At 38.8% G+C, this 19,262-nt stretch overlaps 1 protein-coding gene across 1 annotated transcript in view; it reads left to right on the top strand.

Annotated features, from left to right (window-relative positions):
- Positions 1–469: 469 nt before the first annotated feature.
- The window catches only part of tnni4a (troponin I4a), a 130,494-nt gene continuing 111,701 nt past the window's right edge, over positions 470–19,262 (top strand). Inside the window, exons 1-2 of the mRNA XM_077233789.1 lie at positions 470–497; positions 624–640. Of these exons, the coding sequence (XP_077089904.1) occupies positions 470–497; positions 624–640 (45 nt within the window). The remainder of the gene's footprint in view (positions 498–623; positions 641–19,262) is intronic.

The following is a 19,262-nucleotide window of genomic DNA, read 5'->3' as shown; positions in this document are numbered from 1 at the left end:
CGGACTCTCCGCCTCGGCGCCTCTGTGGAGTTCGGAAATAGAAACTTGCTCTCCCACCTTGTTCTCCACGTGGTATTTAGATTTTCAAGACTGCAGGAGTTTGGTGGAGACGTGGGTGAGTGAAAATGCTCTGGGATTCCACTCTTTCATTTTAATCCTATTTTGCCCCTTTCACTCTAATGCCATGTAATTTTCTCTGCTCATTTGAGTAACCTCTCAACTCTGTAAGTGGGAGAATATCTCTCTCCTCGAGTCGAGAAGGTATGGCCTCTATTGATTTCTCCTATGGACATCTATAGTGAGACAGATATGTGTATTGCATATAGATTTCAGAACAGTGATAATAATAATAATAATAAATTGAATTTGTATAGCGCTTTTCTCGAACTCAAAGTCGCTTTACAGGGCAGGTAAATAAACGAAACGAGACAAAAAAAAAGTGGGGCTACGCATAGGCAGAAGTAAAGAGATGGGTCTTGAGGCGGGACTGGAAAATGGTAAGGGACTCAGAGGAGCGGATCTCATGGGGAAGGGAGTTCCAGAGCCTGGGAGCTGCCCTGGAAAAGCCTCTGTCCCCAAAACTGCAGAGCTTGTACTTGTGGCTGCAGAGGAGACCAGCTGAGGTGGATCTGAGGGACCGTGGGGGTTGGTAAGGGGAGGGGAGGTCAGAGAGGTAAGAGGGGGCCAGGTGGTGAATGGCTTTGTAGGTAAAGGCTAACATTTTGTATGTGATCCGGTGGGAAATGGGAAGCCAGTGTAGCTGTTTTAGAACTGGAGTGACGTGGTACCAGGATTTGGAGACGGTGGCAATCTAAAGATGAACAGTTTAATTACTGTGACACTGACTAGCAGGAAAAAACAGAAGTGTAAAAGTAAGGATGGTTGTCAAACAAGTTTCAGTCAAACCCGACTCACTGGTTGAACCAGTTAAAATTGTGTCACTACTGCGAGAAATCGGGCACTTTTATGTTTCTACTTTAATGTGTCTGTACAGAATGTGACTGGTGTAGCCTGGCTTTGGAGATTTTAGTCTGATACTAAATGAAGGTTGGCAGTTTTACAAGTGCAGGCCAGAGGAAGGTCAAATGCTTTTACAAATGCACTGGAGCACAGGGTTCTGACTAGTTCAGTGGTAGCTGCTTTCTCTGGACTGGACTAGGCCCGGGGGAATTTGTTTTAACAACTTTCATACGACACTTGCCACAAAACATTATGGAAGCAGGTTACAAGGTCAGTCACCATGGAGATGTGTGCTGAAGGGCAAATTGGTGGAAGTTCATGTGTAACTCAAAAACGTATGGGGTTTAAATATATGCAATACTTCATTTATTAGTCCCGAAGCATGCACTGCTTTTCAAAAGTTTGGGATCCATCCCATCCCATCCCATCCCATCCCGTCCCATCCCGTCCATAATGAAATATTGTAGTATTTATTTTTAATGATTTATCCATGCACATCATTATATACTATTGTAATCTTTTTTATCAAAATAACTTGCAGCGGCATCTCTTCTCTGATGGCATGTTTACTGGCGCGAGGGCACCCAAATAAGAATGCAACTATATCAAATGGCAATGATCCAAGGATTCAATCAATTCCCGATGAAAAAAAATCAAGTCCCACCCTACGTATTTTTCTTGATCGAAAAGTCGTTCATCCGGATATACGTAACAATAGAGATAGCCTATCCCAACAGTTTCATGCCGATTTTAAGATTTATTTTAAGATTTATCGGTAACTGGCATATTTGTCTATATTTTATGTTGTCGTTTCACTTTCAAAGGATAGCATTCAGATGAGAGATGTCTGTCACAGCTCTGTACTGAACATTATCGCCTCTGAGGGAGTCTGCCACTGACTAAAGTGTAGAATAATAATTAATATAATAAATATTATATTATTATCATTAAATCTGTTTAATGACCGGTAATGACAGACGCCGGTTCGAATCCCGCTCGGAGTGGGTCTAGTAGAACCGGTTATATTTGGTGCCTTGACAAGGATGGGAGTGAGGTTTAGGGGGATGAGTGTAACAGAGACAAGTTAGTAAGAGCTGTGTGTGTGTAAACCTCACTGCCCTGGCCTATCCCGGAGTCCCCGGTTCAAATCCTGCTCGAAGTGGGTCGAGTAGGACCGGTTACATTTAGATAATGATCTTGCTGTTGTTTTCAGGAAAAGTGAAGAGATCACATAATCACAGATTGATAAAAGGCAGAGGGGCTAAAACCCTCCTAAATAGCCTCCATCCATCCGTGGCTCATCAAGCACACTGTGAGGCGTAAAGGATGTCCATTACCTACGACTTTTTGGCCAAAGCTCAAATGGAGCATATTTATTCCTTTCATTGGAAAAAGCAAACACACCTCAGGGAAGCAGCAGGTATCGTTTATATGTTTACTTTTTACTTTCCTACCTCCATTCCACTTTTTTTCCCAGAGGCCTGAGGCCCCTAAAGGGGACAGCGGCCCGGCACAGCAATGGTAATCCCTTTGTCATCATAATTCAGCCACTGGATCACCAACTCCATTAAGTCAGCTTGCAGCTGTTGCTACCTGGGAATGGGTAATTGCCCTGCTTGAGTCCGCCCTGCCTTCATGCCTCATTAGGCAATTTTGCCAGCATTTCGCTACCCCTCGCCCCCCACCTGAATGAGCAAAGATGCTCCGCTTCACTCTCCTCAGTCCGACAGCAGAATACAAACCAGTCGGCCCCATCCTAAGATCAACTTCACATTAAACATACACATGCACACATACACCCCTGGATCTCTTCTTTACTCTGACAACAGCACTAGATTCATCAGAGAACAATGACCCACATGATGATAATTCAGGCTGGTGGAACACAAGGCTTTGCCTTTACGTGTTACCTACACCGGGAGTTAAAAATGCTTTACATTATTCATTCAGTGCAATTTGCTTTGTATGTCCTCCTGCCTCGGGATTGTTTATCCTTGGACTGTTTTGAAATCCGTTTGAGCTCAGTTATCAACTGTTGAGAACCATAATGGTGCAAGGATTGGGCTATGTAGCTATGATTTTTATTTATTTTTGATAGTTGTGCACATAGCTGCTCGATTATGGCAAAAATCATAATCAGGATTATTTTGGTCAATATTGAAATCACGATTATTTAACATGATTATTGGTGGGCAATATGATCAAAGACTTATTTCATGACATGAGTCATTTTAAATGTCAGTAAAATTCCACAATTATTGATAGGCTACTTCAGCAAAAACTAGTTAACTAATGTAGCTTAGTAAAAGGTCCTCAAATCAGTTACAGAAGACAAGGCGAGGTGCCATATAGGTGGAAACATCTTTTGGACAGAAAGTATTGTCTGTAATATAGAGTAAATATTGGAATAGTTTACCGCAGTCAATAAGACAATGCTCAACTTATCACACTTTTAAAGATCATCTTAAAAAGTGGTTCATGACAAGACAGTTGTGTAAACATTTTAGTAAGAAATTTGAAATAATGTGTTTGGGGTATTTGTCTTTTATGTAGTGTTGTATGTATATTTAAGGTATGTGTCTTTGTGTGTATCTGCCTAACTGCGGATGTAAATTAGCAATGTTGCTATAATCGGGCTTGTTTACATTTTGTATTTCATTCTAATGTTCATTAACATATCAGATAAATAAACAAATACAAGTAAACTGTCAGCAATACAATAAGAACGAATAAAGTAATTACAAATAAAATGGACAAATAAATGCAACAAAAACACAAACTAAATAAACAGTACTTTAGGTTTTTCAGGAATAGGTACTAACAGTGGTATTCAGTGGTAATAGTAATATCAGTTGTAATAGCCTCAACACACACTTAATAAAGTAATCAAATGTAAAATAACTGCATAGTCTTCACGGTATACATTAAATATAGATTAGTCCTTATTAAAGCTACAAAAGTTATTCATTCAACAGCAGTAAGCGATTTTATAGTTGTCTTCTGTTGTTTGATTAACATAATTACACAGACTAAAACAGTAATATTAGGCTGCTGTCACTTTAAGACCGAATGCACCGATCCACTATACTGTTACACAAACACCCACTGTTACACACGTTTTTCTTTCTCAACTGTTTACATTCACATTCTATTTGACCTTCTAGGTGTAAGTCCACAGTATTTTCTCATGTGCGTTCCTCTCAGTCACGGAGTGTGCGCGTAGAAAGCCGCCTGGGGAACAGTGTCACTTTAGCAGCTTAATGCGCTTTTAATGACAGGCACGTCCTGCAGTTTGCATTTTACAACACTCACTTTATTTGGCTGATTTGGATGTTAAGTTTGGCTTTGGGAGGAACGAAAGCACATAGCAATTTGGCAGCGGCACAATAATCATTTTACCTCTTGTTTTTTATAATCGTTGGAGGCCAAAATCAAAATTGAAAATCAATTACGATTAATCCAACAGCCCTAGGTGTGCTTATGTGTACAGACATTACACGGCATTGTCTCTGTAAATATAAATAAAATGCACCATTATAAAAAATTCATAGTAATCCACAACAGTATTTACGAAACATATAGTTAAATATTTTTTAAAAAATGTAGTTACTTGATGAATCTGAGTTTTGAATCAATTTATTAAAAAAGTTTAAACTGGTTCACAGAAATGAATCGAACTTTCCAAGTGTCATTTTTGCTGTTGAAGTTTATGCAAGATGCTATTAAAACTTCTATTTTAAATCAAGACTTTTGTTTAACGTTTCTGAGTTATCTGAATGTCTGTGCAACAAATGGTTAAATTTTCAGCTTAGATTCAAGATGTCCAGGGGTTAACAATCTCGCAACGTTTTATTTTCCAATCTAGGAAAAGGAAGATGTAAAATCGTCTGCCTTCTGAGAGTGATTTCCCCGAATGTATAGTAGAGCCTCTTTGATTTGTGAGACAACTGTGAAATTATTTTCTGAGGGATGAATCTCTCTCTCTGGCTCTGACAAAAAGAAAGAAAAAAAATCACACTGCAATCAGTGATCAAAACTGGACAGAATTAAATTACTATACAGATCTCTCCTGCAGTTTCATCCACCTCTATGGTAGGACAGTGAAGAGAGGAAAAGAGAGGAATTATTGCATGGGAAAGAAAAAGAAGCCAATGGCACTGAATAAAACCCTCCCTGAGGAGTTGATTATGGAGCATAAAATTGCATAATGTGGTAATTTCGAATACAAACGTGGAGGACAGGCATTCAGGCGCCTGACTTAGAGGCATGAGCTGAATGTGACCTGTAAGCATTCTTTAAGTGGAAAGAGACTCTTTAGACTTTAATACATTCACTACATTTCACACGTGGCAGTTTGTTCAGATAAATGTGTGTGGAAATTAAGTAAAGAATTTTCTGGATCCTTTACATTTATTACATAATCACAAAGACCTCAAAAATCGTGTGTTTTTTTTGTGTTTGTGTTTTTTTGTGTGTGTTTTCTTTTTTTTGAGCTATCCCACTTTAGGTATTCCACTCAAATCAATTTTTTTTTGTCTGAAGAAAAAAATCCCTGAAATCGAATTTTTACTAACATGAATTGAAACATTTTTCTAGGTGGTTGTAAACCATGAGTTGGTCCCATGAGTTCAGCGCCATGATGAAATGATGGATATCACATGATGATAAACAATAAAAGTGGTAAAAATTTCTTTCCTCTTTCTTTAATGACTGCTGTTATTGAATAATAAAGTTGATTGGCATTGTGGTGATGCTGATGTTGTTATATAAAAACAACGAATGTAGATATGCAGCATAGTCAGCAGTGCTGGACATTTTAGAAAGGAGGGGCAAAGACAGTTGGGTAGTGACATGACACTGTATGGTACATACTCCATGAATATTAATTAGCTTGCACTGACATTGATATTTAATCTTCTTAGATGCTGCCTAATTAATATTCATAAGCCATAAAAGTTAAATACTGCTTCGGAATATAGATGTGAGTTTTTATGCCTTATCTTTTAACACTTAGAGCTGAAATGTCACAAATGAAGTGTACGGATAAGATTAGAAATTACATTTCAATAAAATGACCATTGTTTAACATCATTTTCTAGTCGTAAAGATTGAATTTGAAGGAGAAAAAAATGATATAGCCTCTAACCTCTGTACACCTGAATGTTTATGCCTGTTTGTGGTTGTATGTGTTTAGCTCAGTATTCAGACAGATCTGACCTCCCGTTACTCAAGGGAAGTGCTTTATTTTGAGGACGGCTATACAGCTCCCCTCCGCTCTTCCTGCTGAGTCCTGTCACCTTTGATCTGAATGGCTCTCCATTATGCCACAGTCTTCACTTGAGCCCAGCGCTTTCCCACAGCTGAGGTTTATCGGCCCCTGTGACCTGCTCGAGAGTATCTGTGTCATCTCTCCCTCACTGGCTCTTAGGAAGCTTTCATGCACATCACTCATGCTTCACACATCAAATGTAGGCGGTGATATATGGTTACATAGGATCTTAAACTAATGTAAAAAATACATTTCTACATGACTGAATCTCTTTAAATCAGTCAAGAAATATCCATTATTCATATCCTCCATATTCATTAATTAAAAAAAACTGAATCAATGATCGAGATATGAAGTTATTAAAATGAGCAGGTCTGTTCGTGAAATTTTGTTTCAGCGTAGAGTATTTGGATTGATTTCGGTTTATTATGGGCTACCCTTTTTCTACCAAGATTTGGCAACACGAATGAGGCAAGGCTCGTACCATATTTTTTGATGGACGTTTAAATACATCGTTAACAACTAGTTGTTCAATTTGGTTCCGTACACACTGCATAGAATTTTGTAAATTCTCGGGAATAAATTCATTCTAGAATGCAGTTGTCACTCCTTTAAATTACTGAACTGTGTTTGTGTACAGAACAGTATTGTGCACTAAAAGGTGAACTGACAAGCGAATTTATTTAAAGACTCATGGGCTATTAAGTGAGGCCTAATATTTTCTTCTTTTATTTCACTACAGTAATGACAATTTGCTTAATTGTCATGAAAATGTCAATTAATAACGTGCAAATATAATTTCTTTATTTTAGGATAAACAATGACCCTGGCGTTACTTTGTGAAATTCACTCTAGGTAAACATACGCTTGTGTAATAAGAGAGCAAATGAGAGACTATGTGTACATTCATGCCATGATAGCCATATGGATAAATGTTCTTCTGTCATTCTGTATCACCCATAATTGACTGGGAGATCTGCTTATAACCCAGACAGAGCTCAGCCGTGGCTGCTGGCAGTGTATAATAATGCAAATTTGGGTGTTTCTTCCACACTGTCTTTTCTGTCTCACATTAGTTTTGTTAAGAGGCTGAATTGCTCGACAGGGTTCAGCTTTCATGCATATACATTGAACCCACTGCTGAATTTTAACAGACACATTTTTTATCTCCACATGAATGCATTATTGACGACCGAAGGCTGCATATCATGAGTATAATGTGGCAGTGTTTCAGAGAATATGGAACAATAGCAATTTCCTTGCTTTAATTTCTCTGCTTAGGATTGTGTGTGGTGTTGCGTGTTTCAGACAGGCGAGGAGTATACAAAAGCAAGCCTGATGCATGATTTGCCTGGATAATGGTTAGTATGTTTGAAGGACAGATCTGTGCAATGACGGCAATGTGTTTACCAGCCCCATCCGTGGGGTAACAGGACAGCAAATTTGAATATTAATAAATGCACTTTGTTCAGTTTTTATACGGATTAAATGTTGACTTCAGACACCCGCTCGAAATGAAATTTCTACACAGATGCACGTGTTTAAATAAAAGGGCCTGATACAAGAAAAATTGGCTTGATTTTTAACTTGACCGAATGAATAAAAACCAATGTGTGCTGAGCACGTCTTTCTGCATACAGATGAACAGAGATGGAAAAACTAAATACGCTTCGCTCTGATGTAGAACGCAGATCGTCTTGCAATGCCCGAGGGCCAAATCAGACCTGGATGATGTGCTTGTACATTGACCGAGAGAGTTGCTCAGACATTCCTGTCGGATTGATTCTGAGATATGAAACTGGGCACGTGGCCTTGCTGATATGTGGTGGCCATTTTGCTTAAGGGTGTTGAACGACGTGACTCGCTGTAGTACACATGGATCTTTTGCCTCTGAAGAATGTGCAGTGAATATGATGAGTTTCCGTGCACTGAAATAAATGGCTTCTGATAGGTTTTGCCTTTGATCAGCTCCTTTAGCCATTCAGATTCCCTTCGTATTACCATATAGTCTTGCAAGAAAGAAATGATGAAAGTTGTATCTGGCTACTGCTCACGGGAGGCAAACCTCTCTCGGTTTGACGTAACTATGTGTTTGATATCTCCGAAGGGCAAACTTCGCCAACCGTATCGCCTGTAAGTTGCGATAAAGGATAACAAGATTATTATAAGGGAGAGGACCGTCAGAGACTCAAGGACTTGGTAGTTTATGGGCATTGCCGCATTACCAGAGTGAGAAGACGGATAAAAGGTTTGTCCCCACGTGACGGCGAGTGCCTGGGGAAGATAAGCGCGAGACAACAAGACGTTCTCAGCCTGAAGGAACACGCTGGTCACGAAGAGACACGGGACAGAGGAACACGCAGGTGTAGCCCCATTCATTAGCACCGCATGGAACATCGTGCACTCTTTTGAAGGCTCATGGGAGCAAGGGATTGAAAAGAAACCAGGAAGATCAATATGGTTTGCTTTATTGAGCAGATTATGAACATCCACAACCGAGATCCATGCCTAATGCAGGGCACTCCAAAAAACTATATTTGCATTCATAAATATGTGATTTTTTTTTCCCCCTCCAAAACTTTTACGCTCAGACAGCAGAAGAAAAAGAATTTCAGATGGGTTACTTTCTACTTTCAAAGGACACTTCCATTGCATTTCTCTTTGAATTACTAGGTCATGCATAGACACGTTTGTGATTTCACTAAACCATTTCACTTGCGCTTATGTACTACTTCCCGTCACATGTGCGCCCAAACAATGTCTCGACCCACACCCACTGTTTCTTCAACACCTCTCTGTTGAATAAGATTGGGGCCTCGGCCAAGACGAGCAGCAACAAAGACGCAAATCTTTAATTTATGAAGCGCAAATAATTCATGCATGCAATCTGTGAAGAGTCCACCTTGAATTCTTGTGTTTTGTGTTTGCAGGGATGTAAATAAACTGCTACACTCAGGACTGTCTGTCTTTCAAGTGGAAGATGTGTTTACCATTGCCTTCACATATGCCGTTTGTTCCTCATTGTTCTCAGCAGTTTTCCTTTGTAACCCTCGTACAGGTTTTTGACAGCGTATCTCTTTGGACGGCATAAACAAGCTTCAGTTCTGAAGTTGCTTTTGTGTCACACCTGGGCTCCTTCCAGGTGTGTTATTGTGCTATTGATCCTTGTAGAGTTACACCACGCTCATGCTGTATCCCAAACCACATTGATTTGTAGGACTGCTCGTGTATAAGTAGGTTGAAACCTTATTGGATTTGTTGGTGGTGAAATCACAAATCTTGACTGCACTGAAAATGGGGAGGGGGTGTTTGAAGTTTCGAGCTAGTCTTTTGCGCTGTCGGTCAAAAGATCAATATTATATTCACAAAAGAGGACGGCTTTGTTCAGATGGAGGTTTAATTTGCTGCTTTCTCAGTGTTTCCCATTCTTTTTGTTCTGAGAGTGGTCGTAAAGTATAGTAAACAACAAAGTGATTATCCTTGTTCTGACGTTTCCATAGTGTCTGAGGCATGTTTGTGTAATTTCTTTTCTACCTGTGGTCTATAAGAGTATTTTGAGATCTACCAAAACAAATCACCTTCTCCATGCACTGCTTCCACATCGGTTTTAATTAGAACCTCTACTTTTGGTATCTTTTGTTAAATGAAACCACAAAATATTGATTTGATTGCACTCAAGAGTCTCGATAGTTACCTTCAAATGTCTGTGCCATTATACCATGTGTTGTTATTTGGTAGCTAGCTAGCTATGAACATGTTTATGAGATCTAACATGTTTAGCAAGATTATCTTCAAATGTTTGCTTTGCTTTATAAAAGATAATGAACAGAAAATGACAATAGAAGAAGGTCTGACAAGGGAGTCTGACATTTTTGAATGCAACAATAAATTAAATTCATTTAGTGTAGCTAGAATGAATCTGTTAGAGTTTGTTTACAGTGTAGCGCTTGTTCATTTTTGTTTTCCAACCATTTGTGATTACTGTATAAATATATTTTTTCGATGTTTTATTAAAAGCACTCAAAAAGAGAAATTTCAAGGCAATGAAATGTTTTAGAGATGAGTATAACTAAAAAATGCAAACTGATTTCTACTCTTTTGATTACACAGATGAAAGTTTTCTCCCAAACTTTGAAAAGTAGTGGAACAACTGATGGCATCTGTTTCCTGGAGACCATCAACTGAAGGTTCAACATTTGCATAGTAAAGGATAAATTTATAATTCTGTTAAACATGCCAATATAGAGCATTGCGCAGGGGCCGTAAGCTTAATTGATGCAGTAAAAATGTGCATAAAAGTCTTTATTGCACCTTTAAAAGCTGTTCCCAACAAAACTCCATGGTGCAGAGGGTTCAGTTAGCGGCTCACGACTTCATTCGGTCTCCTAAAGGGCCCCAAGCGCTTCAGAGATGGCCTGACAGCCTTGTGTAGCCCACGCCAGAATCAATACAACAAAGGTCATTTGCTATTCCAGTCATAGGCAGCTCCATTCCCACCGAACTGTATTTGATGCATACCAAAGATGCACACAATGACCTCGCTCCTCTGTCATTATGCGAGCAAGATGGAGCATCTATTCAGAGGAGAATAATGTAATTTAGTCATCTGTCGACTTAAACACCAGTTTAGTAAGGATGGAAAAGAGAGGTAGTTTATGTGTGTATAAGCTAATGCTGTCACTGTTTCCAGCATGCAGTCAATAAGTGAATTTTAAAATGAACGTTCTGTTTCTTTTAGGACATGCTGTGCGACATGTGGCAAGCTGGTAAGATATGTTGTGTTTTCACATGTTATGTTAGCTAAGAAATTGCTACATCACAGTTCCCTCCTAAACTTAGCTCACTCTGTGGGGAGCAGGTGTGTACAAGTGTTGTTTCTCTAAGCTACTTTGACGACTTCTTCCGCATGAACAGCCGATTCGCTTAGACATGATACTGATGTCAGGCGTCGAATGAAAAAGTAAAGCCGGCTGGGAAGCAGTGGGAAGGCGAGGCTCTCACCATCTGTGCGAGTGACCTGCCAAACACAGGCTCATCATCATCATCACTCAAAGAGCCTAGTGAAGGCACCTGACCACTCATTTGTCCATCTGCCAGTGTTGGACTGCCCTGGTTCTGGCACTGTCTGATTGGCCCACTAAGATGTGCATCATTTTAGTCAATCATCCGAGCAACAGCGAAATGAAGGATTGTCGCTTGACTTGTTCAGGGTGTGATATGCCGTTGGTGGAGGTCAGAATTCATCTAAACTTGTAAAAGATATGGAAATTTAGCAGTAGCATCTCCTTTACTTTTGGTTTTGTTGTATTGATTCTCGGACCTTTACCATGACTGTTCCCTGTTGGTGGAATGATCTGCCTAACTCAACCAGAGCTTCTGAGTCAGTAGCCACTTTCAAGAAACTGCTGAAGACGAATCTTTTTCGGCAGCACTTGATTCAGTAGTACTAACACTTTCTCTTCTCTTCTATTCTATTAAAAAAAAAAATGCACTAAAGTTAAACTGAGAGGGGTTATAGCACTTGCGTATTGTTGTCCTACTGTTAGTTTAACTGCTTCTATTGTTCTCATTTGGATAAAAGCGTCTGCTAAATGAATAAATGTAATGTAAATGTAATGTTTAAACAATCCCTTTCACTGTATTTCATGGTTAGTGCAAAAAATATGGCTATTCTCTACAAGATGCATGCTCCGGCATCTAGATATTGAGTTATTTTTGCACTGAATTAAGTAATGGATCGCTAAATTACTTACATGGTCCATGCCGGTATGTATAATTATCTAGCATGGCTATTGATTACAGGGCTAATTTAGCATGACATATTGCATGAAATATAGCTCAATTCAATTGATTACCCTCACTACCTTGTTCAATTCTATTTAGGTACAAAGCAGCAGCAGCACGGGTTGTTTTGCTAACGGCTATCAAATAATTCCCTTAGGGAAGAAAATTAATGTAGTGCTTGTTCAAAATAAGATTTCGATTGATTAGCCGCCATTCCAGAAGGATAGAGTTGATATTCTTTCAAAATCCTCATGTTCGGTGCACTGGGAGGATTATCACAGGCTCGCGGAGGGTCTAAGGTTAGCACTGTAATAGGTTTATGCACAAGTTTGTTTGGCTTCTAGGAAGCATCATTAAGTAAGAAAGTTCAAGGGTGCTGTGGAAAGTCTGCATCTTTATCATCCTCTGCATGTTTAATTTTTGTAATCCTTCATTCTCTTGCCTCTCTCCTAGAGTGTGTTTGAAATCATGGAGAGCAGATACAGGCATGGGTGGAGTCGCCAGTATGCAGATTTATGTGATTTTACTGCTTTATCATGATACAAATAAAAGGTATGTTTGATCTATGAGTGGGAATTCAGAAGGAATCAGGTTGCATGCATACACACAATACTGTCAGAGAAGCACACTCAATCATGCTTGCATTTGCCATTTAGATTGTGATGAAGATGCTATTACTGCCGCATGGTGCAGAGAAAACAAGAAAAGGTATTTTATGCTGTCAACTGTCATTTTCATATGAAAATGCCTGCAATGGCTGAAAACGATTGAATCTGATCAAACTATTGTTTGCCGTTTCCATTCCATTCCTGATTCCATTGCTTTTTTCCCACTCACCTGGAAGTGGGTTCTGAATTGAAGAATCCAAAATGCAAAATACAAATCCAAAATGTCTCACAGGCCTGTCTAACAAAGGCTAATTTTGTTTTCTGCTAGCTACAAGAGATGCACTTAAAAAATGAGACTTATTGTGAATTCTTGACTGAGGAAGACAATACAAGAGACGAGTGAGGATGTTGTTTTTTCAATGCACTCTCAGGCACATATTTTTACAAGCACCGAGTTATCATGGTATTCTATGAAGTATCCTGCAAATAGTATCCTGTAAATGACATCCTGTACAAGGTATAATGGTGCAGTGATGCTAATATAAGGGGGTCGGGGGTTGAGTTAAGTAAAGTAAAGGAACCATATTTTTTCTGACATAGTGCGATGTTTTTTAAACCATAGTCATACCATGTGTTCTTTGAAGTATTTTGGAGTTCTATGTAATGCAACCATATTTCTGCTACTTTTTTATTGAAAGCGATATATATCAAAGTGCCGTCTGGTCACTGCACCTTAGTACCACTGCAGTGCATTTCGTAAGAACATTCAGAAGGAGTGTTTTTGCTCACTTCTGTCAGCACTCGTGTACAAAACTGATTTGTTTCAAATCTGACTAAAAACAATTTGATATTCTGTCATTGTCTATTTTGGTATGTTTTTGTTTGCTTCATACGCTTTCGTGAACTTAGTCAATTGTTGGCAGCATTCTGTTTTGATGACGGAGCTAATTTCCACTCAAGGCCATCATTTTTTTCTGCATGGCTCACATAAAGGGCCACATAAATACGGCGCTGACTTTGTTCTGCTGTGAAAGCACAGTGTCTAGTGACATCACTCCAGATCGCTGGGATTGTTTTTGAAGTCCTTCAGTGCTCCAGTTGCTTGCGGCTTGCTGCTGCATCATGATATTCAAAGCGGGTGTGTCTCTGTGGCTTGAACTCTGGTTGCAAGTCATAGATCTGATGCTAGTCATTGCATCAGCATCATATAATATGTCTGAGTAGAAAAGTAGAAAAAGTAGGCCATCTACTTTTAAAATAGGGTGTTTTATGAGACGTGGAGCTGTAACTTCAGCTGTAAGAGATTGCTTCAGAGAGTGCATCGATATGATGTATTTCTGTTTGCGGATGTTGAGATATAATGTGGTTTGTGCTCATTTTGAAAAATTGCCCTGTGGCGATCCTTGCGTTACTGTAGCAGTCAGTTTGAACGAGGCAGATTCAAGAACAGCAGCTCCCGACAGTGTCTCCACAGAGCAAGAGGCTTTAGCTTTAGAGACGGCCATGTTCCTGATTGATTCGTCTCATTAGCTGCATGGATACACTCTTACGCATTTCAGTTGCCATGTTGAAGGTTGAGTTGGAGACACTTCTTCTATCTCTGTGGCTAACTGTGAAATGTCATATATTAACATGCCCCCACAAAGGCTAGACAGCAGTCAGCTCAGGTCTGATATAAATGATAGTGCTGGCTAAAGCACCAGGATCCATGTGTGATGAACCAGGCCTGCTTCGGATCTCACTAATGGCCTGAAAGACTTCAGAGGGAGCTGGACAGGTCTCATTATCACCAATGTTCTTCCAGAAGTAAAGCGCCTAGTAGACAACAAGCCTCTCCCGGTATTGAGACGACTGTCTTGAATCTTGCAGCCATCTAATGGGGTAGTTTTGAAAGATCAAATGATTATGAATGGGTGTTTTAAGAGAATTAGTTTGGTAGCTTTTTACAAGATTAAATTCCAGAATTGGCAGTGCACAATTTTTTAGGTATCTTAGTAACTCAATTGGAATGACAGATCGTTTCTTAATCGTAGATTAGCACGTGGCGCAGACTGTCACCAGTTAGAGCTTCTAACAACCAGCATGCCTCATCGCAATTGCAAAATAATATAAATAAAATTATCAATATGAAATACAGTGTTGCTGTAATTTGGGAGATTCATTTTATATGGGAGGAATGGAAGCAGCTTGAAAGGCGAGAAAGGAAAGAAGAGCAAGGGAGAAATCAACAGAAAGTATAATGAACATCAAATACTTTTTTTCTGCAGCGCAGGCAATTGTTATTGTAGTTCTCAAGGAAGCGTGTAATGAACTGAGGGAATATGGCATTTCTAATCTTCTGATGTGCCACAAGGAGCAGGACTATATGGAATGCACAAGGTGTCAATGCACAAGTTTTAAAGATGGAAATGAAAGGCAGTTCTAATGTTATCACACCTCAGTGTATTAAAGCTAAAAAAAAGCATTGTATGTTCACCATTTTCACATACGAAAATGTCACTCAGAATGGTTACAAACTTTAATGCAGCTGCGGCTTCTGTATACATTTCAATGTAACATCATGACCATCAGCATTGTGGTATTCATGGACTGTAGGAATTTCATCTTAACCAAAATAGTAATTTTATGGATCACAAACTCTTGACACTTGGTTTGTTCTCTGATAAGTTATAGTGTAATTGGGTGATGCCCAACCAGGGATACGTGTTCCTCAGGGGGTACTTTGCTGCTTTAAACCTATAAAACAATCAAAAAAAGTGTTGGCAGTTTGTATAAATGACACTCTACGTGATTGTGTGTGTGTAGAGAGAGAGGGGGAGAGAGAGAGAGAGAGAGAGAGAGAGAGAGAGAGAGAGAGAGAGAGAGAGAGAGAGAGAGAGAGATAGGCTGTAGAAAAGTAGATTTCAGCAACATACTGTATTTACTTTCCACAACAAGCCTTCTCCCCTTTTTCAGCCCAACAAATGTGTATATACTATAATAGCATTTATTAATATTTAGAAATAGCTTTTTCATATTTTAATTTGTTTTAATATTTTTGTTTTGTGCTTTTCTTTTTTTACATTTTTACATTTACAAGTTTTTCACTTAAATAATATTTTACTTCAGCTTAATGTAAATGAACGAAAAGGACAACAACACTCCAAACCAGTTGGAGAATAATAGATAATATTATTTCTTAAACTGGTTCAGTTTGAAAGGGAGATTCCGTTGTACTGTTTATTTTATAGTTAAAATTTCTTTACTACAGCATGCAATGTTTTTCCTCCCATATCGATCAGTTCAATTGGAAAAAAAATTTCCTGAGAAAAGAAGAGCCTAGTAATCTCACATGGGTCTGTGCTGTGGGTCAGTGTTCTTGTAGTGCCATCAGCATAGTGGTGTCAGAACATTTTCAGTATGCCTGTAGCTTTAAAGTGATTAGTCACATGGAATTCTCAGCACCAATGATTTGTCACAAAGTTGTCCATGAGCAAAGATTACAGTTTTATCCAGGTATTATTGACCTCCTTGGTGTGTCCATTTAAGCTTTTCACGGGTCAATTATTTGAAAATGATGCTGGGACACATGCAACAAACTGGCAAAAAGTTCAGCAGCAGGCAATAATCATAAAAGGCTCAGTATTGGCAAAACTGTTTTACACTGTTTGCTGTTTTCATTTGGTGTTGCCTGGCAACGCTGCTTTAAAAGCTGCCCTCCCTATTATCAGTCTGAAAAATGGAACGCTGTGGATATTTGCTGTATACACATTTTTAAATCACAACGGCCCCATCTAAATTCTCCCTTAATATGTGCAGTTACCATTTTGTAATCCTAGTCAGAATTGAGCTAAATTGGGCTGTCTCCATTTACTTGTGTTTGTTGCTTATGGCACGTTATAAAAGAACATAGAAGGAGCTGGCATAACTTGGAAGAGGGACATGGCCAGGGCCAGGAATTAACAAAAGTGACAAAAATTTTGGACAGTGATATTATACAGGCCTATCTGGTTATGAGTGTTTAGACACTATAGTGACATTTAGATTAAATAATTCCATTCAACTATTTGGCATAAATGGACTGTTTATAATTTGCCCTCATAAAAGTTAAAATTGTCCCTGAAAGTCAATTCCATGGAGGCAAATATCCTTCCTTAATGAAGAATTTAATTTCTGACGCTACCTGTGACCCTGTTTATGTCGGTTCTGTCCAGCTAGAAATGTGAGGGATCTCTTTTATTGCCCATCTCTTTGAGTGCAGACACTGGTGTGAATAGCTCATTAGCCCAGCCATTGATTGGGCTTCTCAGCTGCCTTGGTGAAATATTTTTTTGCAAACGCATGGGCTAAAAGGCAAAGCAATCGATCAATGATCAGGAAGGCAATGATCCATGCAGGAATCTGAGTGCCAACTGGCTAAAAGGCTCCCTAAGGAATCTGATGTTGTCCTCATTTTCACTCAGAGGTATTTTCTTAGAAACGGAGGAGTATTAATGAGCCATAACAGGTCTGACTGCCAATATATAGTTTGTTTTTGCCATTGAGGTGAAGTTTGAAAGCTTGTCAAAATGAATGAACGGATAAATGGCATTCGTAAATGTTGTAAAATGTGGTGGTGTTTGTTAGCATTTTGCGGGTGCATTCAAAGAACTATTGTTTTTCATGATTGCTTATCTGTGAGTAAAACATTTTGTTAACCTCATGACAAATGCATCTGGAGGCTGTGGTGCTCTGATGGGCGAGAAACATATTTGTCCTCACATTTTGTCTCTTGAGGACATGCATTCAGTGTGGTCACCACTCAGAACTGAATACTGGCTGGTTAAATGCAAGATTGTCTGTCAAGGAAAAAGCGATTGCATGGACCCTAACTGCATTTTTGTAAAATATACTGTGTCAAATATATTTATTTAATTTGATCTTATGTTGATTTTTCAGTAGTTACAGTAGTGTAATTTTGTTGACCTTTTCATTTTGCCCCTGCATTACAGGGAACGAGTTAGCACTACATCACACATTATTTTATATTTATTTTACTGAAGGTTGTGGCACAGCCACATTTTCCAGGCCAGATCACATCAGGGTGAGCTCACAGAGATTTTAAGTGCTTTAATTATCCAGATCTCTGGGTGCCTATGAAATTTTTTTATAAATGATTGTTGTCATTTTGCTTTTTATTGTAATGGTGGCCTGTAGCAGAAAAGGCCCAAGAGCAAATATGTATTTCTTAATAGGGCAATAACTCAGGTGTCCAGCTGGGTTTGGCTAATAAACAAACAGGACTATGGGAAATTTAATCTTTCCTTAGTGAGACTACCTAAGCGAAAAGGACTGTTGTTCGGAATATTCCTGCGATATTACATGTTTTCAGGCATTGTGGAATTAAATTTTTTCTTAGACAGTGTAGGTAGTATGTTCAACAAAAATGTGTTTAGTGAAATTGTTAGGATATCATTGTTAGGCCCCTTAAGCTTTTGCGGGTTTTATGAATTGCAATGGCAAATTCTTTCGTACTCCTTCCTTAATGTTATTTGTGTAGAAATGGTTTAATATGCAGACAAATGCATTTTTTTATACCATATTAAATGGCCTTGGAGTTATTTCATCTTTGTAAGATGCAGTGAAATATGTTTGAGGATTTAATTTTGTTTTATCCTCTTTAAGAATTAAATTGTGACATCTCACTGACTTTTTTTATTCAGTGTATATAAGGTTTAATACAGATGTGTTTTATGGCTGCCACTGAACAATGTAATTTGGCTAAAGTCACAGGAATCTGGAAAATCATAATCATGTTTAATTACTCAATACATTTTGAATTGTGGCAATGCTTTCTATTATTGCAGTCTTATCTGGATTCCACAATCCATTTCAAATGAATAGTCCCGTACTTCTGCTAGTATGTAATTTCTCTTTTGATACGGTACAGGAACATGGTGACCTTGTCTGTAGCTACAGAAGCACCTCAACCTGACATGTGACTGAAAAGCGAGGGCAAAGGCTGGTGGACTCCAGCAAGCCTGAACAGTGCCGGTATAGAGTTTGAGTTATAATTTAGCTCTCCTTGTGTTTGAGTGATAGCCGGCCTCTAAAAGGCCTGTCTGCACTGCTGAAAGCCTTGCTGATGTACGAGCACACCTGTCTGACAAATCTTCCGTGTCAGTCAGTGACTGACAAGCATTCATCATGTTTGTAGTTTTTGGGGTTGTGAGTCTGTCCTGGATCTTAAATGGAGCAAATACAATGTGATTCTTTGCTGCTGGTTTGGCTGTCTTAGATTTGAATCTGGCAATCTCATCCTTATACCATTGGAAAAATAGTTCACCTACAAATCAAATTGCCATTTGCTGACCCTCATGTTGATTCAATCACATTTGACTGACTTAGGTGAAAACACTTAGTAAGTTTATCAGTAAGTTTATCAGAACGTCTGACCTGCTCTTTTCCATACAATGATATTTGTTCATTTGCACTGCAATGTTCCATGTTTGATTATCTTTTAAGCTTGACCGCATCCATCCCTATTCACTTTCATCATATAGATAGGAGCAGCTTGGAGATTCTGTGTTTGGCAGAAGAAAAAGTTATAAGGGTTTGGAATAATATGAGGGGTGAGTAAATGATGACAGATTTTTTTTCTTTCTGGATGAACTTTTCTCTCA

Source organism: Siphateles boraxobius, unplaced genomic scaffold (assembly GCF_051911475.1).
Source record: "Siphateles boraxobius isolate OS27281-9 unplaced genomic scaffold, OSU_SipBor_1 19, whole genome shotgun sequence".
Classification (NCBI taxonomy): domain Eukaryota; kingdom Metazoa; phylum Chordata; class Actinopteri; order Cypriniformes; family Leuciscidae; genus Siphateles; species Siphateles boraxobius.
The sequence above is the reverse complement of the archived record's forward strand: the minus strand, read 5'-3'. Positions and strand labels throughout refer to the sequence as shown.